This window comes from Meleagris gallopavo, chromosome 7 (assembly GCF_905368555.1).
Source record: "Meleagris gallopavo chromosome 7, MGAL_WU_HG_1.1, whole genome shotgun sequence".
Lineage (NCBI taxonomy): Eukaryota > Metazoa > Chordata > Aves > Galliformes > Phasianidae > Meleagris > Meleagris gallopavo.
The window spans coordinates 6038718-6063565 of record NC_139410.1 but is presented as its reverse complement, the minus strand read 5'-3'; the positions used below and the strand labels follow the sequence as shown (position 1 = coordinate 6063565).

General features: G+C 42.0%; 1 protein-coding gene across 1 annotated transcript in view; it reads left to right on the top strand.

Moving 5' to 3' along the window:
* ABCA12 (ATP binding cassette subfamily A member 12) overlaps positions 1-24848 on the top strand; it is a 103373-nt gene that overhangs the window by 30631 nt on the left and 47894 nt on the right. The window contains exons 4-11 of the mRNA XM_085228194.1: positions 10160-10307; positions 12842-12930; positions 14338-14447; positions 15179-15364; positions 16140-16318; positions 18752-18864; positions 19870-19963; positions 20091-24242. Coding sequence (XP_085084320.1) covers positions 10160-10307; positions 12842-12930; positions 14338-14447; positions 15179-15364; positions 16140-16318; positions 18752-18864; positions 19870-19963; positions 20091-24242 — 5071 coding nt within the window. The remainder of the gene's footprint in view (positions 1-10159; positions 10308-12841; positions 12931-14337; positions 14448-15178; positions 15365-16139; positions 16319-18751; positions 18865-19869; positions 19964-20090; positions 24243-24848) is intronic.

Genomic DNA, 24848 nt, shown 5'->3' with positions numbered 1-24848 from the left:
CTGAAGTAAAGTAGAAAGCTGGAATCCAATTTGCTTCATGATTAAAGCACCTAGTGTCTTAAAAAACAAACAACAACAACAACAACAAAAACAACAGCCCACTCTTCTTCCCATGTATTTGTTCAGTGATGTATTTCCTGGTCAGTAGAAATTAATATCAGAAGAAAATGGAGATTTGTTTCTCTGCATACTCAGCTCCTGTGGTGATCCTAGAGTCTCATCGAACAAATTTACCCAACTCTTTGTGCACGTTAAAGTCTGTTGACCTTTTGTTATAGTCAGTGTATTTGCTGGAAGACGCTGAGTTGCGCCTTGTGGAGTGTGTGTGGTAGGAAGCTCTGAATTGGAAGCCTGTGAATGGGGTCTGAGGTACCTTCCAGTCTTTTGTGTCTGTATCACCTGTTCTCTAGAGTGAGCAGGGACAAAAAGTCTCTCTACATTACTGCAGGTTTTTGCAAGGTATGGGAATTGTGTGAGAGATACAATCTGTCCCTCAGGGCACAACCCACTCAGTCTATAGGGAAGCCCAATTATACTCTTTGCTTTAACTAGCCCTGTCACACCCTACCCGCCCGCTTTCTTCCTTTTCTGTTCCCCTTCTTTCCCCTCCTGTCAGTTTGACCTCATCCTCATTCTCCATGGAAGCTCTCTTGGGTGTGGTTAGTTGCCCACTCATTCTAAAACCCTGCTTTTCAGTGCTGTGAAGAGGATAAGGATTTGCTCTCCTGTTAGACTCCCTCTGGCTTTCCAAGGGTGAAAGTTAGACATGGTCTACAAAACCTGTGCCTCATTCACAAATATTTTTACTTCTTCATGAAAAAAACCCGTGCTCTTGGGCCTGGTCTGAAAAAAACACCAAATTCCTAACGCCAGGGAATTCCTTTCCTCCTCTTGGCAAAGGATGTTTTACCCTTCACCTCTGTCCAGAATTTTCACCCAAATTTCATTACCTCCATGGAGAGATGCCTGCATGATGTATTGCATTCACTCAGATATTTGTGATACACTCAGTAACAGAGTGCTCCACCAGTCTGTCCTTTTGAGCCTTCACTAGGTAGTATGGAAAAATTAATAGGTTCCCATGGTAATTATAGGTAGACAGGATATGGTGACTACACAGGCCACTCCATTCATTTGGATAAGTCATGGGTATTTATGTAAGGTATGATCCACCCTAAGAATTCAGCCTACTCTATACACAGAGAAGCACACATCCGACTCCCAGCTCTGCTCTGCCATTTGCCTGTGGTGCAGCAGTCCCATTCCTCTGTGTTCTTTGCACTGCTGTCTTAAATTCTTGGGAAAGTTCTCTTTGCCCAAGGAGGTTGTGGATGCCCCATCTCTGGAGGCATTCAAGGCCAGGCTCTGGGCAGCCTGGTCTGCTGGTTGGTGACCCTGCACATAGCAGGGGGTTGGAACAAGATGAGCACTCTGGTCCTTTTCAACCCCGGCCATTCTGGGATTCTATGATTCTTTTCTATCGTTTTCTATCTGCCCTTTTCTAGACAACTCAACACCAGTTTTGTCTGTGCTTGACTTCAGCGTGGTTGGAAGAATAGTGTCTTCAGATCTCTCCTTAAGTGTCCTTTGATTTAGCTTAGCCTAAACAAATTGCTGTGATCACAGAATCACAGCATGGCCATGGTTGGAAGGGACCTCAAGGATCATGAGTCTCCATCCCTCTGCCACATGCAGGGCCACCAACCTTCCTGTTTAATACCAGACCAGGCTGCCCAGGGCCCCATCCACCCTGGCCTTGAACACCTCCAGGGATGGACGGGGCATCCACAGCCTGTCTGGGCAGCTGTTCCAGCACCTCACCACTCTCTCTGTCAAGAACTTCCCCCTGACATCCAACCAAAATCTTCCCTCCCTCAACTTCAAACCATTTCCCCTTGTCCTGCTGTTATCTGCCCTTTCAAAGAGTTGACATCCCTCCTGTTTAGGCTCCCTTTAGGTACTGGTGATGTTTCTAATCAAGAATCCTACAGTGGTTTGGGTTGGAAGGGACCTTAAAAGACCATCTGGTACCAACAGCCCTCCACTGACACTTAAACCTTCCACTAGACCAGGTTGTTCACAGCCTCAGTCTGCCTTAGGAATCTTCCAACAACAGGACATCTACAGCGTCTCCTGGGAACTTGTTCCAGTGTCTCATGAACTTCATCTTTAAATCTACTTGATTTCAGTTTAAAACTGCTACCCTTTGCCTGGTCACTACAGGCCCTGAGGAAAAGTCTTTCTCCTTTTTTTTTTTTTTTTTTTTTTTTTTCTTCCCCCCCCCTCATAAGCCCCCTTTATTTGTATGCACTGAAGGTAACAGTGAGGACTGTCTGTAGCCTTCTGTTCTCTGGGTTGAACCATTTCTTTGTACAGGCTTTTGCCTTGTGAGGTGCAACTGGAGGATGTTTAGATTTGGTGCCGGAAATTCCTGAGTTCCTAGGATTTTTTTCTTCCCACTGAATTATAACAAGGCCTTGGGGCAGTCACTTAATTCTGATGTGCTTCCTGAAGCACCTGTATCCAGGTGCTGGGACCTAGAAGCACAGAAGTATTTTTCCAAAGTTGCCAAGAAATTTGGATTGCACTGAAATTAACAGTTGTTGAGGTCTGTGTTTCTGGAAGTGAGGGCACATTTATTTAAAGAATCTAAACACTGACTCTGGAGGCTAGCTGAAGACATTCACCATTGAAAGAGAGAAGCTTTTGTGTGTCTCCATCAGCTTTGCCCTGCAGTGCAGACAAACTCTATCATTTCTACATGCATGCCTGTTAGAAGATCTCCATCACTATTCCTTTCTTCTTTGTGGTGGGTTTGGAAGTTCATTCTCCTTCCTTTACACCTGCTGCTTCTCCCACTCATTTTCAGTTTTTATGCTCTGCTCTTTATTATCTCTATGTTCAGTACACGAACCCAATGCATTCATAGTCAAGGGCTGAGTTCTAATTTATTAAATAAGGGGGTGGAAGGCCACGGTCTGTGGGCGAGTAAAACTAGCTTGCCTAGTCTTAATAAGCATGGAAGCTGTCTGCTCTGGGCTGGTCTTATTATTTGCAGAGCCTGAAATGCTAGAGGGAAGAATTGGGAAATGAGATGCTTCCTCCACTGAAGCCACCAACACAGGGAGGAGCCTTGCAGTGAGTTGTCTGCTTGTTCCATCTCGCTGTCATAGCCAGACAACTGAGGACATCATGTTATTAGGACACTTGAGAAAGCATGAATGCCAGTGGCATGAGGATAAAAAACTCAAGTTCTTGAATCTCACTTAGCCCTGCTGGGCTTCTGGAAAGCTGACTGGAGGCCTGGTGGGATGAACAGAATTATGTGGGGTCCTGCTGTGCTTTTATTTAGAAAAACAGGAGCTGGGTTGTGGGTGTACAACTTGTGAATCAGGGTAAGCTACGTAGTAGAGAAGTGGACTGGTGCATGCATAATAGCAACTCACAGCATCTTTTGGTTACGTTATGATTTGCATGGGAGAAATTAAAATAACTCCATTTAGAGCTGAGGGAAAGATGGCCAAGTGTGACACTGCTTAATGCCTAACAGCAAGGCAGAGGAGGAATGCACCTATTCCACTGCTAAAGAGACTTGAGGTAACACCAGCTCATCGTAATGACACGTGTGGTGTTGGGCCCAGCTGCCAGAAACCTGTGCTCACATACAGTGATGGAGGCTCTCAGAGGGGCAAAAGTGACCCCACTATGACAGATGCTGAAGGTGCTTGGTGTCTTGCAACTTTAAGGTTAACTCAAGGGAATGTTTTCTTCCAGTGCTGTCAGCATAGCAGGGGGAATGGCAGCTTAGAGAGGTAAATGGCAGTTCTGCTGGTCGGTCAAAAATAGGGTGAAAGAAATCACCTGTTAGTTCTGCAGTGGTTTTAAAAACTAGCTTTGTCATATGAAAGGCAGTCTAGGTAGAGAGGGAGTGCAATATCAAACCATTTGCTCTGACCCAGAGCAACTCTTAAGTACGCATTTAACCTGAAGCCTGAGTAATCGCATTAAAATCAGTGGGACTAATCACTGCTATGCCACGGGCTTTAGACACACTGAACAAGATTTGAGCTGTACTGCTGGGAACTGTAGCACTTACTATCCTCACCCATTTTTTTTTTTTTCCCCAATAACTCTGGGATTTCTGAGGGCGTTGGTCTTGCAGGTGTGAAAGAGGAAAGGCTCAGGACCTGTTTGACTGGGAGTCCTTGGCCTCCTTGTCCTGCTCTCACCACAGCCCTCGTTCCAAGGTCTCTAAGAACACATAGATCCATTTTTTTTTTTTTTCAGGTTCATGGTAAGACATAGGTTTCAGAGCACATGAATTTTCCACACAGTGTCGCATCAATACAAGCGCCATAGCAATTAAATATTCTCTTTCTATAGATGAAAGGATAGGCTAGCCAGCTCTTTGGCTCGTTCTCCATATGCATAAAAAAAACACAACCCTGCTTCAAAATTCATGTTATCCCACGGGTTTGATTGTCAGGCTTCAACTTCAGAGAGAGATCAAGGCTGCTGACATTATCATAAGACTATCTACAAAAGATAGCTGGAAATGGCAATTGTGTGTGGTTAAAGAGGAATGGTTGCAGTCATCATGTCATGAAAGAGGCGTGTTCTTTGTCCTTTTGCCTCTGGATGTGTAGCAAAATGAAGAAATAAAGTTTAAAGCAATGCTGTGCAACTATGGGAAAGATGAGGAGGAGTGAGAATTCTGTACGTACATGATTTAATCCAACGTTTTGCTTAGAAAGCTGGGAGGAGGATACCATAGCAGTAAATATTTCCCTTGTATGTTTTGTGACTGCTTAGATAACTATAAATCACAGCTGATAGACAGAATTGCTGCTCTGAGTTAGACCTCTGCTGCTGCTCAGGGATGATTGAGAGAGCTTGCAGGAATCACAGAGAGCATATTGAGAGAGCTTGTGGAGCACAGAGCAGAACTTCCACCAGAGGAGCCTTCACAAGTTGAAGGTTTCTTCAGCCAGAAAGTAAACAGCTTGAATCTGGATATTCCTTTTAATAGCCACTGAAATATCTTCTTTGTAGGATTTGTCCAATTTGTTCTAAAATGAATGTCTGCTTTACAATATATAGCACAATATTTTGGTGCTCATTTCAAAAAAAAAAAAAAACTTTCCCTTTTGTCTGCTACCTCGTGTTTCATTGTCTTTGCAAGAAATGATCATTTAATCACCCTTTTTATAACTGATCAAGATGTTATTTATTTCTTCGACGCACCATTTTTTGGCCATCTTTTTCTTTGCCCAAAAGTGCCAGTTATTAAGTCTCATTGTGTGCAGTAGCAAGGATTGAATGCATTTTCAGTGAACACAATAATCCTAATGAAGTTATTTGTTCATCATTGCTCTTAATTTGCCGGTTGGAGAGTTGAGATTTGTATGGATTTTCTACGAACAGTGACTTAATGTGTAAGGCATATACAGTATCAATGTATGTGAAATCTGAAGCCAAGAGAATGTTTTCATGCTCAAGTAGGGAGATATTGCTAAATTGTGGGTGGATAGAAAACAGAAAAACCTCAGCTGGATTTTTTTAAATTAATAAGAAAAGATCCAAAAAAGGTAATGTACCTCAGTTTATTTAGAAAGTAGCTATTCATAAAGGGATTCCTTATCTTTGATGTGATTAAAATGGGATATGGATTTTGTCTGATTTTGCAGGATGGATGGCATAGCTGGGTAGCAAGCCTTGAAAGCAGATCTATCATGACTTGGTGGCTGGTTTACACCAGAGACCCCTGGTTGGTGGAAACAAGACTCTGCCTTGTAGCTGGATGTGGGTAGGAATGCCTTCTTTGAGGCAAACTTGATGAATTCTAGTGGAAGTGGGTGATGCTAGGGGCTGCACACATTGCATTGTACCTGCACTCTGCTAAATGCCTCATTCTTTGCAGAGAATTACTGTACACAGCTAGTGCAAACCCCAGTGTGAGAAGACAACAAAATCATTGTGGTAAAGTAAAACATGGTTCATTTAGATTTGGACATTTCAGTCAATTTCAATTAATCTTATAGATCGTAGTGGAACAGTAATTTTCGTCTGTCTTATGTGACATTTATTATTAACTTGACATTTTTCATCGTTATTATATCAAATACCTTTACTTAAAAAAAAAAAGAAAAAAAAAAAAAAAATTTTGCTCCTCTTGAAGCATGTTGGAATCTCGGGCATTCCAGAAAGTAAAAGCAATAAACTTTCTCAATTTTATTCCAAAGGAAAGCAAATGTGGAAAAGTCAGAATTCCCAATAGAATGAAAGCCTTGTTTCTTTTCAGCTCTAGAGGATGTGACCAGACTGGCTAGATGCTAATGAGCAGGGAGAAACTGCCAGCCCATTCAGTGCTGAGCCCTGGGCTTCTTCTGCCCTTTGGGATGCCTGCCTTGTTTGCTTCAGATTCAGTGCCTTTCTTTCAACCGTGACAGAAAATCAAAGCACTCCAAAGTGAGAGGGGACAGCAAAATACCTCTATGCTTGGGTTTCCATTGCTAGCAAACACAGCAATCAGTCTTTACTAATAAGATACAGATCTGGGCTCAAGTTTTGGTTGCAGACAAATAAATTTGACAAGAAACCTGTGGAGGTGATGTCCCAACAGAGCTAAGAAGAGGCACAAGTGATGCAGTGATCTCTCCCTCTGGGTTCACAGGCAGTGTAGAAATATCCTCCAAGGATAACTGGATTTTCTGGAAAATATAACATTGAAAGCTAAAGGCGGTGACAGTGATAAATGATGTCAAGTGTTGTGGATCTACTCTATCATGGGATTGTAAAATTGGGGTCTGCTGTGCACGGGAAATCCTTTTTCCTTGGCTTTGGCACTGCAGAAGACTTGAGTGGGATATGGAGATGCTTTCTGAAGGCATTCCCTAAAGGGGAAATATGACAGAGGTCATTAATGGTGATAGTAAGCATTGTGTTTCAGATTGCAAAACTATCACCATTGAAACTGTGTCCTTCGAGATTTGCAGGGCGTTTACAAAACTCCTTCAATAAAGTTTGGTATCTAGAGCTTTTGTCGTGTTTGATGTACTGGATAAATCCCAGCCCAGGGAGGGACAGGTGGTTATAAATGTCTCCTGGAGGGAACCAGCTTCCTCCCTGGTCATCCTTTCAGGGGTGTGTGACACAGCCAATGGAGGTGTACATGTGGGTAGAGCAGCTCATGTGGCTACGTGGAGTCACAGCTCCGTGCCACAAGAGAATGGATGGAGGGAGGGAGGAGGATGGGATAAGACTTGCATTAATCTCTTGGCTCACCTTCTCATCAGTAAACTTCCTCCTTTGCAGGACGAGAGGATCTTACAGGGAATTTGGCCTGGACATTTCAGATTTTTCTATGGCCTTTCATGAAAAACTTCCTAGATTCTCAAACTGCTGTTAGAGTCCAGCCTCTTCCAGAGAAGCCTTTTCTGGCACCTCCCTTAGTGCCACAAACAACACAGGGTTGTATCAGTTCATCACTGATGGATCAGGCCACTTTGCTTGTGATACAGCAACTGATTGCCTAATTTTTCCACTTAGTTCAAACCATAATGCTTCTGAGTCTAATTCTAAAATATGGCATTGCTACTTACATCTTACAAGAGGATCTTCTGCTTTGGTTGCAGGAGGATCCCTTGTATAATTTTTCTCCTTAAATATCTTGCATCTCTCTACAGTACAGGAAGGACATGAAGCTCTCAGAGCGGGTCCAGAGGAGGGCCATTAAGATGATCAGAGGACTGGAGCATCTCTCCTATGGGGAAAGGTTGAGGGAACTGGACTCGTTTAGCTTGGAGAACAGAAGAAAAAACCTTACTGTGGCCTTCCAGTACTTGAAGGGAACATATATACAGGAGGGGGAACGGCTGTTTATGAGGGTGGATAGTGATAGGAGAAGGGGAAATGGTCTTAAACTGAGACAAGGGAGGTTTAGGAGTTGGATATTAGTTGGATATTAGGAGGAAGTTTTTTACAGAGAGGGTGGTGAGGCACTGGAACAGGTTGCCCAAGGAGGTTGTGGATGCCCCATCTCTGGAGGCATTCAAGGCCAGGCTGGATGTGGCTCTGGGCAGCCTGGTCTGCTGGTTGGCAACCTGCACATAGCAGGGGGTTGGAACGAGATGAGCAATGTGGTCCTTTTCAACCCAGGCCATTCTATGATTCTCTAGCAAAGAACCCAAGCTCCTGGCGCTGTGCTTGTGTTCCCCCCTCTGCTGCTCCCATTAAGAGTTACAAGGCTTTAGCCCTTAATTGCTGATATACTGGTAGATGCAGATTGCAGTAGAAGGTATAATCCTTTCCCTCCTACCTGTCTGCTTTTGAGCTCTCTGTCCTGAATCTCATAGCTTTCCAGCTCTTTGGGCTAGTATTTTGATGGAGATGCTGATAAGGTGAGGTCTGTGGCGTGCCTGTTTGGGTTGGGGTACGAGTTTATTTTTGTCAAGGCGAATGAGAGTGCAAGAGATCAGAAGGAAGACGAGAAAAGTGTCAGGGTGTGCAGAAGGCCATTCTGCAGGGCTGTAATTGGTGATCTCAAAGGGCAAACATCCCAGATGCAGTTGGGGATGTTCACAAATGGATGCTTTTAGATGAAAGTGCAGTTTCCATCGTGGGCAGTGGGCAGTGGGCTTATTTCCACTTCAAAACCTTTAGAATAGCATATGCTTGGTCCTTTGGCCTCAACTCCAGAAGGACAGCCTGCAGAGACAAATGAGATCTTTCACTCTGCTTGGTGCTCTGCAATTACTGGGAGCTGGCTCAGCCTGCATTGTAACTTCTGGTGGTGTGGAAGATACAGCAAGCATTGGGAGGCAGGAAGAGCTCTCCTTTTCTCCTATGGTAGGGCGTCTTTAGTTTTCTCAGGCAGTTCTTTGCTGAAGTACAAAGGAATCACAGCAACATCCAAAATGGGTACTTGACACTGCAGGTCTCTGCAGTTGTGTGCCTATTGCTACATGATATAAAGCAGTGTGAACTCCTATGCTAAACTATGAGTATTTGCAGTACCACCCAAAATTCTGCTGGCTAAACAACCCCTCTCATTTCTGGGGACCAGCACCACATTACACGGCTATGGGTTGTGACCAGCCTTCCTGAGGAAAGTTGAGAAATGTCTCTTCTTCAGGGAGACTGGCAGCCAGATATTCCATCTAATGCTGTCATTCCCTTTGGGAATATCTGATTTTTGACCACTGCTATAACAAATGAATGTACTACAAATGTAGGATGTGCTTGTTGGAGGTGCTAGAGATAAAGCTGCTCATGGGCAAGAGTCATAGGTCATCTTTGGAGACTGAACAGCAAGGTAATCAATTACCACAAACTTGCCTGCAGGCATTCTGTAAATGCTCCATTCCATAGAAGAAATAATAGCCATGTCCTTTGCCAGATAATTTTCCAAGTGATTATTTAAAATAATGTTGCTGTGATCCAGCAAAAGAGTTTTGAGATTTATTAGAGCATTTGTCATGAAGAGGAGAAGCATTTGGTGAACTCTGCGGGCTGGCAGCAAGCAGCGTGGGGCAAGTGGTACACAAAACACTGATTGCTCAGGTCCTCTTGGTATTTTTGGAAATGGGAGACAGGGACATGCATCTCATCCCTGTGCACTGGCTGTCTGCATCACCGTTCACCAAGCAGATGGCACTGGAGCTGCTCTGCAATAGCAGGAGGAATAGGGGGGAGTGGTGATAGATTGCTCTTCTCCCTTCCTTGGGCAGGTCTGCACAAATCGCAAAAGAGGTTGTCTGGTCTTGAATCTATTGCTCCTTTCTACAGTAAAAACTGAGACACAGTTCTCCTGGCTTGAAGTTGAAGCCTATGGCTTTGCACAGAAACCAAGTCGTGGAGAACATGCTCTTATAGATACTTCAAGTTACTCTGGCCATATTGCCTACTTTTATTTAAAATACAAATGCTGCAGTTGCTTTGGGATTGACAGGTATCTACTTAATAGCAAATAGCTTGACTCTTTTTCTCATTAAATTGTCTTTCATGGCTCTGTTGGTGTTGAGAAGGGGCTTCTAGTGGAATTTGGCAGAGATTGCTGCCAGGGTGGAATAAAAGAACCTCAGTGAAACTGAGAAACGTATGGCAAGAAAATGCATGTCTGTATCATAATAATGATATTTTTTTCTTCTTCTTTCTCCAGGTTATCTTGCACCCCGAAACCTTCCTAGTGCAGGCTTCTTCCCATTCCTGCAAACTGTGCTGTGTGATTCAGATGCCAGATGTAAAGGCACACCATACACACCAGAAGATCTGCTGCCAAGGCTTAATGACATCTCATCTCTCAGACTGTAAGGAAATTTGAATATACCTGGGTGTTGCAAGCTGTAGAGCAAAATTTGCTTTGAGGTGGAGGGTGCAGCCATGTGCAAGTGTGGCCACAACAGGTATCTATCAGGTATCTGTTACAACAGATACAGTTTCAGATATTTGGGCACTTAGAAATGAGAATATGAGCTGAAAAGCAGGGAGTTATAAAAATGTTCACATTAGAGACAGCTATTGGTAACGTGTCAGTTGTGTTTCAGGTTTGATAGTAAGAATTTTACTTACTGAAGAAAAATGCTTCTGATTACCCAGATTTCAGAAATCAGAGGAAATATATATTATTTATTTATTTATTGCATGATTGTGGTTTGGGTCATACATTATGTTAGCTGATAAGACCGCATCAAAAGAGCCCAGTGTATTTACCTGCCTTCTGTGGTGATCAGATAAAGACGTGTAGTGTGGAAGTGGCAAATGTTCCCCAACAGCTCTAGTTTCTGAGATATCTTTATTCTGGAAAGACTGCTCTTTCAGTAGAGCCTCCAGGTGGCAGCCAGAGTGGCTGTCCTCTCTGCATGCCATTAAACGTACAGGCAAACAGATGAAAAAGTGAAACGTTTTTTTCCCCACGTAAGTATGTAGATTTACAGAGTGGAGCTGGCTAAGCATGTTTTGTTGGAATGCTGGTTTGCTGAAATTGAAATGTACAGTGAAGGTGCTTCAATCTCAGTGATGTTCCAGGGCTAGCCAAGAAGCATTTGCTTTGAGATGTGCCAACCAGTGTTGTCTCTACGTTTTGGCTCCCAGATTCTGGCACGTCCCCAGGGAGCATGTAGGTCTGAGATCTGGTCAATGAGAGCAGAAAATGTACAAGGTCACAATTGCTCATCCTTCTTTTCAGGTGTCAAGTTGCTCAAGAATTGCTATGTCAGAACCTCAAAATTACTCCTGGCTAGAGACTGAGAGTCTGAAAAGATAATGTGGGCTCCAAGTCTTACATTAGAGAGTCCATCAGATAGGATCCTGGGTATGGTGCCTCTTCAAGGCTCCTTTTTTTCTAGAGACAGGTCAATGGTTAGGATCTATCCATTGGTTAGAAGGAGTCTGGATGATTAAACGTGTGGATAACTGAAGTTACACAAAGTGAATCAAGGTCACACAGAAGAACACAACAATGCTGTGGGAAGTCTGTGTGCCTGGATGCTCTTCACATGCTTCTTCAGTGTCACTGTTTTCCTGGGCGTGTTAAACAGTGGTTAATTTGGGGCATTGAAACAAAGAAATGGGGACTTGTAGTGCCAAAGCTGGAGGTTTTCCATGGTTTTCAATAGCTACAAATCGTCGTTGCTTTCTGGTTTTGATTTCTTTACAGCTTAGGAAATAACTATTTTTTCTTGCTGAGTGAAAATCAAAGGATTTAGTCAAAATATGGCTCAAGTTACATGAGTCTTTGATAAGCATCTTGGCCACTACTGATGCTAGAAATCAGCTGTGTGAAGTATCACACAAGTGTGTGGATATTCTTCCTCTTCTGTTATCAAGGTTAGCTTTAGAAATGCATCATTTTCTACAGGAGAACTTAAAAAAAATTAACTAGGCACGGCAAACTTCACAGGATAGAGTATGAAACCCCATCAGCAGGTTGACTGGGTAGGAGAAAGTTCCAGTAGCCAGCATGTAGAGAGTCAACTCTGCCTCAGGAGCAGAATCATGGTGGATGAAATTGTCATGAAGGGGAAAGTCTTAAGCTGTGGCTCTGATTGTCTGGATGTATTATTGTTTAACATTACACAGTTTGTAATACTTAGCTAACCCAGAATGTTTTTTCTACACATTCTACAAACCTCTGAAACTATTTTCTAACTTGCCCTAAAGCTGTGTGTTGCCAATGGTCAGCAGAGAAAATAGACAAGGTTCTCATCCTTTTTTCTGTTCCCTAGAAGCATTTAGCAAGGTGTGCAAATAGTTGAGGTTTCCCTGAATAGAAGGGTAGTAAGTACAAACACTGAGCTCGACATCAACATCTTCCAACATTTTTTCCCCTGAAGTGAAATGTTAGGGAAGGATGAAGTAAGGTCCTGATGTCTTGAAGGATTTCTTGGTAGCAGCATACAGCCTGCTGTTATAACTTAGAGCTATTTCAGGTTACATCAAGGCCACTCTGGTCAGTCTGATCCTCATTAGCAGTATCGTGAAATTCTGCACTGTTTCTTCTGCTGAGCATGCATTGGTGGGGGATACACGAAGCCTTCTTTCAAATAAATGGGAATCGGTTTAAGATTAGACACCCAAAAATGTATGTCAGGCCTTGCTGTCCCTGTGTATCAGGCATGAATGCAATCCCCTCCATCTACTTAGCACTGCAGTGTTCTTTCCCAAGATACATACCAATCTTCAAGACAGAACTCAGCATTTACACAACCAAGGTTTCAACACAGCTACCATGAAATTCTGCTATAGACACATCCTGAATCACACTGTAGTTAAATGTAAGCTTAATCATAAGAACCTGAGTTTTCACAGATGTCTTTTTTTTTTCTTTTCTTTTTTCCCTTAGTAAGCGGAGGCGCTCATCTAGAGTGTCCAAAGACAACCATCCATCACCATGGAGTGCTGAGGTTCCTAAAAGCAGGAATGCTTCACTGGGTAGGTTATTCAGAGCTGTATGCAAAGCCCTGGTCTTTAAAGGGTGAGCTTTCAAAGCACTCTCAACACAGATGCAGTTCTTAGAGCACTGCTAAAATGACTTGTGTGTTCTATGCAGGCACGTGACTGGGGCCATGACATTAGTGCAAATTCTTGGGCATAATTACAAGTAACTGTCTGTAGAAAATAATTCTGGAATCTGACCAAGAAACCAGGGTAAAATTGCGACACTTCACAGGAGTGATGTAAGATTGCAGACTGTTTGGACATTAATTAAAGATCTGGCTATTTATGGAATATTGCCTTTTTACTGCCCACAAATTGTTCATGAACACCTTATGATTTTTCTTTTTTTTTTCCAAATGCATCTCTTAGTCACATTTATCCAGCAAACAAGTCGTCTTCTGTGCCACAGTGGATATTTATTGGTGGTGCTGTTCTCCTCTGACGTGTTTCTCTTTCCTGAAGGAACTTCCAGGCTTAAATTTTCAGTAAAATCATTACAGTTATTATTTATTTGTGGTAATGGCTAGTACTACCTACAAGTTGTCATGATGGATAGCCCTTTTGCCAGGGAGCTCGCAATCAAATGAATGATTACAGATTTGCATTCTGTGACTGTTCTGCCCCAGCCGTTCAGCGTTCCAATTAGCATTCCTGGCAATGCATTCACTTCTTGGTGCATTGGCACACAAAGGAACTGAACACAGGGGCATAGGAAGAAAAATCAATGAGTGTTTATAGGAACTATCAACTTATGTTGATGGCCACAGTCAAGAAAGAACTCAGTTTTACCCCATATTTAAAAGATAAAATAAAAATCATAAGTCATAGCCTTGGCTGATGTAAACTGATATAGCTCCTTTGGTTTCATGGAGCAGTGTGTTTTGCAAAGGATGCTGAGAGCAAATGTTGGCTTTGGTGTGCATCAGCTGGTGACCTGACAGTGTGCCACCATGTGTAGCAGGCAGCGTGCTCCAAATCTGTGTCTAAGCTGTTCCTGAATAATGACCATCACCCACTGGTGCCAAGGATACCTGGAGAGCTCTCCCTTATGGGGCTACAGGCTCGAGCTTGTGTGGGCTTCCTTGTGAGGCTGCCTATGTCTCTTCCTGTGTTGGGGAGCTGTGGGACTGGAGAAAACAGATGGAAATGAACATTGAACCACAAGCAAATAGTTAAATACATTTAATTTCAAAGAAGTTATAGAAGGAAGCAATGTCATCCAGGATTTAATTACTTCAGAAGAAAATCTTAAATAATTACAGGGTGCCATTGGTTGTACCTTTGGAGATGGATTAATGATGGCATGCCCAAAGCTGTATCAGTTAGCTAACGTGTAGCATGATGTAGCAAAGAGATTAAAAGATTTAATGTAAAATACAGTGTTTTAAACTGTTATTGCAGCATTCAGGGTTTCGGTATCTCATGGAGAAAACACACTTGGGAATATTTCATCACCATCCAATTTGACTTCTAGCATCAAAATGGTCAACAGAATTCTTAGTTTTGGGAAGGTAAGTCTGTATAGTAGCTGTATCTGAGCATTTATGTATAGTTATATGTAAAGAACTAAAAGTTCAGTGTACCACATATGGCCTTTATTTCTTTAGGATCCCTGTTATTGTATGAATTTTCTTTATTTTGGGAAGAGGGAGACAGTTATTGTGGATGCACTTTTAAATTCTGTGGTAAATTTATTATTCTTTAAGTAGAAACCAGATAAACCATATACCTTGGGACATAATACTTTGAATGACCATAACTGGCAAGCAGTAATGACCTGAGGCATTTTCCTCAAAACTTGTCTGAGTTAAGGTGTTCTTTCATGTGAATTTAAAGACGGCTTTGCCACTGAGTTCTATATTTGCTCACAGTAGTGAAGCAGTGGTGTCATGTACTGTATGTTTATTATGTAGGTAATTGAATCAATATAAGAATAAATCCTTTGTAATTGAAGCTTGGTAGCATATGAGGGACACCAGTATGCTGGGGACGTTTTCTGCTATTAATGGTAGAATATATTTGCTTATTTTATTAAGTCCTGTAAACACATGCATGCCTGTTTATCTGCATGACTTCCAGGGATTTCAGTGATGCTGTTTACCTGCTAAAATTCTGCATTTGTACTTGTACTGATAGTGCTTTTCACGTGTCGCTGCTACCCTGTTAAAAAACAAAGTCTCAGCACTGTTTAAAGCCATCACAAGTAGAGTATTTCTTTAATCTTGAACATTATACCCTCTAGAGCAAGGCGCAATATTCAGTGAGAGCAAATCTCAAAGTCATTCTGTGTGAGATCTTGTCACGATATGTACCAGCTCCTGGTCTCACCGAAGAGAAGATGGCAGCCAATATCTACAGGACATTCTGCTTTACTGACTCATCGCTTTTAGAGTCCTTTACCCAGGAGTTCAGAAGTCAGTTATCTCAGGTGAGTGCCTGGGACTTTTTCCTGATGTCTGTTAGTAGCTGTGTTAGTTCACACACTTCAGCACGTTGTTTTGGAGGTACAGCATGTCCCCGCCTGGCTCAGAATAGCTCATCCCTATACTGAAGTACATACAGCACAAGTTTTTGTGAACTGGATTAGCACAAACACACAGATCTTTGGGAAAGGCAAAGAGAGCCAGCTACCAAATAGTGGCCATTAAGAGCTCCTCACCATGCCATGAGGTTTTGTTTCTCGCCTTTATTTGCTTCTCCCAGTGACAAGTAGATAGAGCAGTGTGAGAATGTGGCATAAACAAGAATATTTAAAGCTAAAAGAGGCTCTAAATTTCATCCTGTATTACACCAGCCATATAACTTCATCCAGTAACTCCTGCATTTGATCCAACAACTCATGACTGAAGCTGCACTTGTCTTTGGGGAAGCCATATAATTAAAGCAAATGGATCCTTTAAAGGTAATGCTTTATTTTTTGCCAGTGTGAGGATTGATATTCATTTTTGTTGTATTCCTAGTCTTTGGACTGTCTAGGACATTCAGAATTTTAAGGCTTGTTTAAACAGAGAATTTATTGAGCAATCTGAGGTGTGAAGGTAAAGCACAGTCACTCTCTCAGTTACTGCCTGTCACTAGAGTCCCTTGAATGCATTGTTTGTAGAGTCGTGTAAAAGTGCAGCGCAGACTGAAAAACATAAAAAGACCCACTAGCAACAGGGTTTTTTCTGCTTAAATAATTTCTTGCATTGTTATTTTTTAAGGTGCGACACAACCCACAATACCAAGCAGCATTTGTCAACGAAATGGTCTCATTTCTAACGCTCATCTCCCAAGTGCAGAATGACACTTCCCTGTGGCATCTCTTTTTGCTGGCTCCAGATGTGTTTCAGGGCAGCACGCAACTCCAAGATATAATTGATTTTCTTCAGAATGCGAGCAGGTAAAAATAAAATGCCTGGAGGGGCACTGGAAGGTAATGGGCTTGCGCTGAACACTAAGGACGCATCATTTTCACCTTGAAGGGCATTAACTTAAAAACATAATTGATTTGAGCGATGCCATGGCACCATTAACGCAGCTAGCAGCGCTTTGATTTTCCATGACTCTTGTTCTCTTTTTAATTGGGAACTTGATATGATCTATTAGTTGTCTTTCATCCTACTTCCATATGCATATAGAGTGGTGAGCAATACCCCCTGTTTTTCACTGAAAGGATAGTTGTTTGCTGGATAGTTGTTCTGCCAAAACAGAAGGAAGCTAGCCGCTTCCTTCCCAGAAACAACAGAGCCAAATTCAAGTGGCTCTGAACACCTCAGGTATTTGTAGGGAAGCCAGAAATTCACTTTAAAGAAAACAGTTACCAGTTACTGCCGTTTTATTCTTCAAAAATGAATCCCAAGAAAGCAGAGGAGGGAGGGATCCTGGTTCTTCTCATACAGGGCTTTGAATACATTTGACTTTAAGAAAGTACCAGTTATGTTCTTGCTCAATGGTTTTATGAGAAAACAGAGCAGGCTTAACTGCATTAATTAACTGTGCTGAAATATTCAGCATTGTCTGTAGGAAGCACATTAAAAACTCTTCTAAAATGGGCTTAGCCTCAAAATGCCTTTCCTGGTCTTTAGTTGGGCTGAAGTCTCACTTTCCTCTAATGGACGTGAGTCACCCATGAGACTGGGGAATCTGTACCAAATCATCTATCTATCTATTGACTGTCTGACTGCATTTGCTAGAAAATATTCTGAAGTTTCCTTTTGCTACAGCATGTGGAGGAAAGCAAGCAACAGAAGGTCTTCAGACATTTTTGTTTTTCTTATTCATATGAGCAGTTGGGCAAAGATGTCAATAGAAGTTATAGAAACTTTGTCACTCTGATTATACTCAGGCTTAGAGAAGCTTGGTTTTCATTGCTAGCATGTTGCCAAGGCATTTAAAAACCTGTATATCTAGTATCAAGGAGGGAAGATTTGGGTTGGATGTCCGGGGGAGGTTTTTTACTATGAGAGTGGTGAGGTGCTGGAACAGCTACCCAGAGAGGTTGTGGGTGCCCCATCCTAGAGGTGTTCAAGGCCAGATTGGATGGGCCCTGGGCAGCCTGATCTGATATTAAGTGGGGAGGTTGGTGGCCCTGCCTGTGGCAGGGGAGTTGGAGATTCATGATCCTTGAGGTCCCTACCAACCTGGGCCATTCTGTGATTCTATGCAGGTAATTTGCCTTTCTGCATCATTTGTACTATTTGTAAGCTATAATGACCTTATCCTTAAAGGAGTCTGTTGCATGTGGTGAGACTTTAATGGTATTCACCGGTGTTTTGTCTGTGCTGCTGTTTTAGTCACAGGATTATTGCATTTGTTCACACTTACTGGCTTGAAGTATCAAGCTTGAGAACTAGCACCATTTGAGTGCCTAGGAGGAATTAATATTTACTATGTTGCTCTGCTTTGCTTCATGACTGCAGAGTTGGGCAGAGTTTTCATAGGCACAACAAAGAGGCACAGAGAATTTCACCACCAGGACTGTAGTGCTTTTATGCCTACCACGGGGCAGTGTAAACGCATGAGTAAAGAGTGATTGCAAATGGATTGCACAAATAGTATTTTTAATGAGGCTTACAACAGAACATCCTAGTTAGCCTGGCCGTGTCGTTTACTCAGGCAGTTCTGAGCTCCTGAAGAAATGCTGTGAAGGGAATTTCTTGTAGTAAAAAATAAATAAATAAATAAAAAATGTGGAAGACAAGAAATTGTGCTCTACTAAATACGTCATTTAGAACAGCAGCTTCTTCACCTCTGAGGTGCTAACAAGCACCTCTGCAAAATGGAAACGGTGAGCACAAAGTCCACAAAACCTTCATGGAGGTATTATGTTAAATGAGAAGAAAAGACATCCCTGGTGCTCTGTTCTCACTAGCAGTCTGTTCCCACAAATCACTTTGTATATATATTCATGCCACTAGAATCAGCTCAGCTAGGTGTTGTGTGCATCACCGGTAGAACTCTGGGCAGGCAGGAGATTATGCATTCCATAGTGACCTTAGCTAGGGTGTCTCACTTGAGTGTTTTCTAAGCCCTACTATGAAGATTTAAGTGGTCTATAGATTTTGCATAACCCTTTGAATAAATGCTTCCAATGAATGCAATATGCACATTACTGCTAATATACCACTAAGGATTTCCCTTTGAAGCCCTTTATCTTTGTATCTTGTGCATGATCAAACAAATACTTAAAAATAGGAGCATTGTCTTTTCTATCAGAAGTTTTAAGAATCGTAGGCTGTACTCCAGCTGTTTCCTATCTGAACATTTGCTTTATTTCTTCTCATAAACCTGCAACCACTATTTATTTTCGTTGTGCTTTTTTTTCCCCCTTTAGTGTTGTGCTGGCAGCTCAGAATGTCTCTGCATCACTTGTTACTGATGATAGATTCAAAACTGTTCAAAACGGGGTTACAGATCCCCCATATTCCTTGAATTGCTTGGAGCAAGGTAAGATTCCTGCACATAGTCATATCTCTACTGAAAACCTGTAGTGCCCAGGATAAGTAAACTGCAGGCTAATAAGTAACCATACCAACTGCATACTGTTCAAGGCTCAGCATAATGAATTCTCCTTTCAACTTTTTACAAATGTGAATAAAGTACCTCATTTTGACTGGAAAAGCAAAAAAGCTTGGTTTTGTCAGGAGATGATGAATTAACATGAGTTGCAGTCTCAGTGGGAATGGGAAGCAGTAATTTCTACCTTAAGTTTTTTTGTCAATACCTGCCTGTAGCTGTGAGCTCTGTCAAACTCTTGTGGCTATACCAAAGTAGGGATTGAGACTGGGCTTGTACATGTCAAAAGTAGCCTTTCTTCTACTCCATTCACTTTCCACAGTAGAGGCAGAGACATCCATCTCTTAACTGACGTAATATGAGTGGGCAAGGGAAAGGTACAGCATGTAAGTGCTGCCAGGGACAGACTGTAAATGCCATCCATTCTCTACTTGTTGGTTGGTGGAGACGGTGGAAGTTGGGGTGAATAAGAAAGCAGATTAATGAAGTGCAAGTGGGGAAGACATGGAGATGTGAAGGATAGAGAGGCCTGGACCACACAGGGATATCAAGATGAGTTTAATTCTGACAGAAATAGATTATGCAGTCAAAGCTCAGGAGCGGGTAGTAAAAAGCTTCCCTATGTGAACGGTGAGAAATCCAGTAATAATATTAGGCCAATTTGTGCTGTGTTACTAGTAGAAAAGGGGTCCTAAATCAGGTAGAGAGCACTGTTTGCACTCAGACCATTGAACTGTTCCCGAGGTAGAAAATCATTTCTGCAATGGCAGGTAGGATCCTGACTTTCCACCCTGGAGGGGCAGTTCTATCTAGGATCTTATGTCATGTCATAGGAGCCTAACAGCATACGTGCATATTTTATGTGACAGATTTGCTAAAGAGCTATTCTTAGTTTCCCAGACTAATATGAATATCATCTTCATCTGTTTGTTGTAGATAAAGAAAAAAGTTTGGTGATCAGATATATTTGTAATCACTTTAACTGGAAAGATAAGTGGACTTCAGTATCAGAGTTGGAAGAAGTTCTGAGGTAAGGTGTTGACTAAAGGGATATTACTTACAATAACTCAAATCTATGATCTTTGCTCTAAATCACTTCACATTTCCACTTGCATTGATTTCATATTCACCAAAATGCTCTTTTTTTTTCCCTCCAGAAAAATAAAGTTACCAGAGATTGGTGGAAAAGTCTCTAAGAGGTCCATTAATTCAGATGATTTAGAAGCCATACAAAAGTCTCTACATCGTTTAAAAGGCTTTGAGAAAAAAATGAATAGAAGTGAATTAAAAAGCTTAAATCTATTCAGAAATTTGAAGAATGAAACATTACAGAAATTGTACGCAATTCTTGCACTGGGAATGAATCCACAGCGTGATTATAAATTAAAGGAAGAATATAATAAGGACATAATTGATGAAATCTATAACTTGACATCACAGCAATTACAGAGGAATTTCAACGATACTTCCATTTTCAATATAATGACCCAGTGGAAAGAAATTCAGGGTGCTTTAAAATTAGCTACAATTATTTGGAATCCAGTTTTGTTAAATAATGCTAATTTTAGTACAGCACAAACTGAGAATGCTCTCAAAATGTTACTCACCGTTAGCATGCCATCATTTCTGGGAGACTTAAGGGATCGTTTCAATGGAATTGAAGAAATACCGTCTTTGATTTCCGATTATCTTCTTAAACCTGTGTCGTACAGAAGCTTTCCAGACCAACTCCTAGCTCTCCAAAAGATATTTTTTATATTGACACATGAAAACATAGGTTATGACTACCTACTGTTGCCCGCATTTGAGCTGATGCAGAAAGTAGAAAGCTCCATGGGTGAATCACGGTGGCATGAACTGAATGGCTACTGGCGCCTTGCTGAAAAGCTGAGATCAGTGCAATGGAATAATACAGGCATCGTAGCCTATGGGCAGCTTTTAGAGGTATTAAAAAGCCATTTTGAAAAGCTGATTAATAATTCAAATAGTCTTTTCAGTGAACAGTTTGGTCAACTGTCTGAACTTATAGCAGCTGTATTTAAAGAGTTTGATGGGGAAAACTCTGAAGTAGCCAATATCTCACTAGTTACTCAAGCCATACAAAAGACCTTGTATGTATTAAAAGACTTACAACTCAACTATAATGTCAGTAAATTAAAATATATAGATCTGTTCTTTAATTTTGGCAATAAAACCTATGAGAGTTTTTCTGAACTTCTGAGGACAGGAATGAAAATCCTTCACTATAGAAATGTCAGTGAAGCTTCCACTGAAGAAATGATTAATGCTGTCTATAACTTAACACGTCTTGTACTGCAGGAGTTCAGTGAGTCTTCCTTACCACACAATGGTTCACTGAAGGAAAAAATCTGGGAGTTTTTGCATGTAGCCTTGAGCCCTTTTCTTGAGAATAGAGACAGCAGTGCCAGAACAATCCAGAATTGCTCTGCTAGGGATGTGCTCGACGTAACACTTCAGATGCTTTTTGACAATGCCACTCTCAGTGAGTCGTTAGCCACAAGCCCCTGCAAAGAGCTCTTTGCCTCCATGGATGTCGAGAGTGGAACTGTGCGCAATGAAACCTTCACCAAAATGTTCCAGCTTGCCATAAGGGACCTGAAGCTGTCTCCAGAGTTTGCTGCTGTCTACAAGAACAGCAGTGAACGCTTTTCCAAGGAGCTGTCGTGCACCATCCAGTCTCTGCAGTTTTCCCTGCGTTTCCTTTCCAAATTAAAAGTTGTTTCTGAGGTGGAAAACCCTTGGCTAGAGGAGAAGACGAGAGCTCTGGCTGCTCTCCTGGAGACACTGCTGCAGGGCAATGCCTCCTGCCCCATGCCAGTCCAGGATGTGGGTGGTGGGCTTCCATTTCAGCTTTTGAACATGCTCCTTCCTTTTGTGCTGAATGAGACAGAACTCAATTCCCTGAATTTCACTGGCAGCTCTGCAGGCTGGCATAGGGTGCCTGTGTTTTCTCATCTGTTACCAACTATTTTCACTTGGAACAGCAGTATAAACGAACTACTAAAAGTTGGTGGAAATGCTTCCCACAGGTCTGAATGGGGTCACTTTTTGCGTCTGTGGCATGCCACTGGCAAGGTGCTGAACACCAAATGGAACCTAACGGAAGCGGATGAATATGTGAAACTCCTGGAAATTGTGAAAAAAGTCCTGATGCTTTTGGACTTTGGGCTAGCTCCTGGAAAAACATTAGCATATAACATTTTTGGTAATTCTTCTGATGGAATGAAATCCTCAGATCTGAATGATTATTATAGTTTATTGAAACACTTCTTCAATTCAACTTCTGCTACAAACAGCACACTGGAATTGGGAAGAATACTTCAAGAAGTGATCCCATTGCATGAGACAGGTGGTGAAAGATTGTTTTACACTAATCCCCAAGGGAAGGAAAATCAAGATATTCTTTCCACAGCTGCAGTGATTTGGAATCAGATCATCTTAAACAAGACTCATTTTAATACAGAGAAGACATGGGAGGTTATCAAAATGATTGCACTTCATGCAGTTTTGCTTGAAGACATAGAAAATTATCCCAGTACAAGTGAAGAAGTGTCATCATTATTTTCTGACTTCTTCTTGACCCCTATAACTTCAGAAAATTTTGCAGAACAGCTCTTGGCCCTCGAGAAGCTTCTTGCTGCTGTGGCAAGGGTGAATACTAGTGATCATTATCTGCTGATCTCTTCCTTGTCTAAGCTAATGCAGAAACTCCAGAATTATCCTCATCAAAGGCAGGGAAATGAACTTCATGCTTTCTCCCAGATTGCTGAAGTTGTTCAGTCCATGAACTGGGACAGCACAGACAGTCTTTCTTTCCAGTCTCTTCTAGATGTGCTGCAGAATCAGTTCGGTACCATGCAAAATGACTCCAGTCTTCCTTTCAGCAAAGAACTGAAGCAGATAATGACCTTTATTTCCTCCATATTTGAGCTGTATGATGAAGATGACTCCAGGGGAGCCATGTACTCACAAGCCATACAAAGGAGTATCTTTCTTTTAAAAGATTTGCGGAAAAGTTATAATATCAGTGACCTTGAAGTTATTAACCTATTATTTGATTCTTACAGCAACTATACCCCAAGACTGTTTGAAATATGGAGAGCAGGAATGAAAGTCCTTCACGACACGAATTTAAACAAAACGTTTGAAGAAAAAACAGATATTGTCTATCATTTCTTCCATCTGTTGCTGCCGAAGGAGTTCAGTGAGTCTTCCTTACCACACAATGCTTCACTGAAGGCTAGAGCGGTGGATCTCATGTTCTTAGCCTTGAGCCCTTTTCTTGAGAATAGAGACAGCAGTGCCAGAACAATCCAGAATTGCTCTGCTAGGGATGTGCTCGACGTAACACTTCAGATGCTTTTTGACAATGCCACTCTCAGTGAGTCGTTAGCCACAAGCCCCTGCAAAGAGCTCTTTGCCTCCATGGATGTCGAGAGTGGAACTGTGCGCAATGAAACCTTCACCAAAATGTTCCAGCTTGCCATAAGGGACCTGAAGCTATCTCCAGAGTTTGCTGCTGTCTACAAGAACAGCAGTGAACGCTTTTCCAAGGAGCTGTCATGCACCATCCAGTCTCTGCAGTTTTCCCTGCGTTTCCTTTCCAAATTAAAAGTTGTCTCTGATGTGGAAAACCCTTGGCTAGAGGAGAAGATGAGAGCTCTGGCTGCTCTCCTGGAGACACTGCTGCAGGGCAATGCCTCCTGCCCCATGCCAGTCCAGGACGTGGGAGGTGGGCTTCCATCTCAGCTTTTGAACATGCTCCTTCCTTTTGTGCTGAATGAGACAGAACTCAATTCCCTGAATTTCTCTGACAGCTCTGCAGGCTGGAATAACCTGTCCATGCTCTTCAGTATGGCACAGAGTGAGCTTCTCACAAACAACATGCTGCAGAGATTGCTAGATTCTTACAACCTCACCAAATTGAGCTATTTCTCAAGCATCTGGGATGTAGTTGACAGGTCACTGAACAGTGAAAGGAATCTAGCTGAAGTGGCTGCCTTTGCAAAGTTACTGGAAGCAGTGGCGAACAACTTTGCCAGCAATGTGTCAGCTCTAGACATGATGGAAGCTGGTCACCATGTTCTTAAGCTGCTGAACATTTCTGATCTGCTAAGTGAACTCAGTACAAGTTCCAGCTCAGCTTCTCTTTCCAATAAAACTATTTTGGATACTCTGTTTGACATAGTCACTCATCACTTCATTGACATGGCAGAAACCCTGTACAACAAGACCCTGCCTTGGACTCAAAGTGACCAAACCCTGTCACCCACCAGTCTGATCACACGGTGAGTTTGGATTTTGGATACTAATTTTTTTTTTTTTTTGTGAGTCGCAACTATCATTTACTTCCAGCAGTACAAGAAGTTTCTTCCAGTGGTGCAATTTTGTTCTGAAATCAACATAATTCAAGATACCAGATGTAATGTGGGTGAAATCAAAGGACAGTAATTTCCTGTCTGACCTGAGCATATAGTTGAATGTGTACTTTCAAAAAACATCTGTGTTGATGTCTCAATTCACAGTGGACGTAGAATTCTGTAGGAGGCTTCCCACCAGTAGTAAACTCCTTGGAATCCCTTCTTTTGTGATATGACTTCAATTTTTGTTTCTTAGTCTCCTGTAAGCATGCCTTTCCTAAGTATTGCGTCCACAGTGAACCTTTCCATCATGTTTTCTTTTACTTATGGTTTGAGAGTGAATGACAGCTTTGGGAGATAATGGCAGAAATAATGGATGAAATAAAACAGGATGGGTATCCACTTAGGAAACATTGTGAGAGATGCGTGGCTTCATCTGGGATTCTTATTTACAGCTGCCAAGGAGCAGCATTTGTGCAGCTGACAGGTCGCTTGCTAACATCCCTTACTTCTGAAGGAGAAGCTGATTTAAAT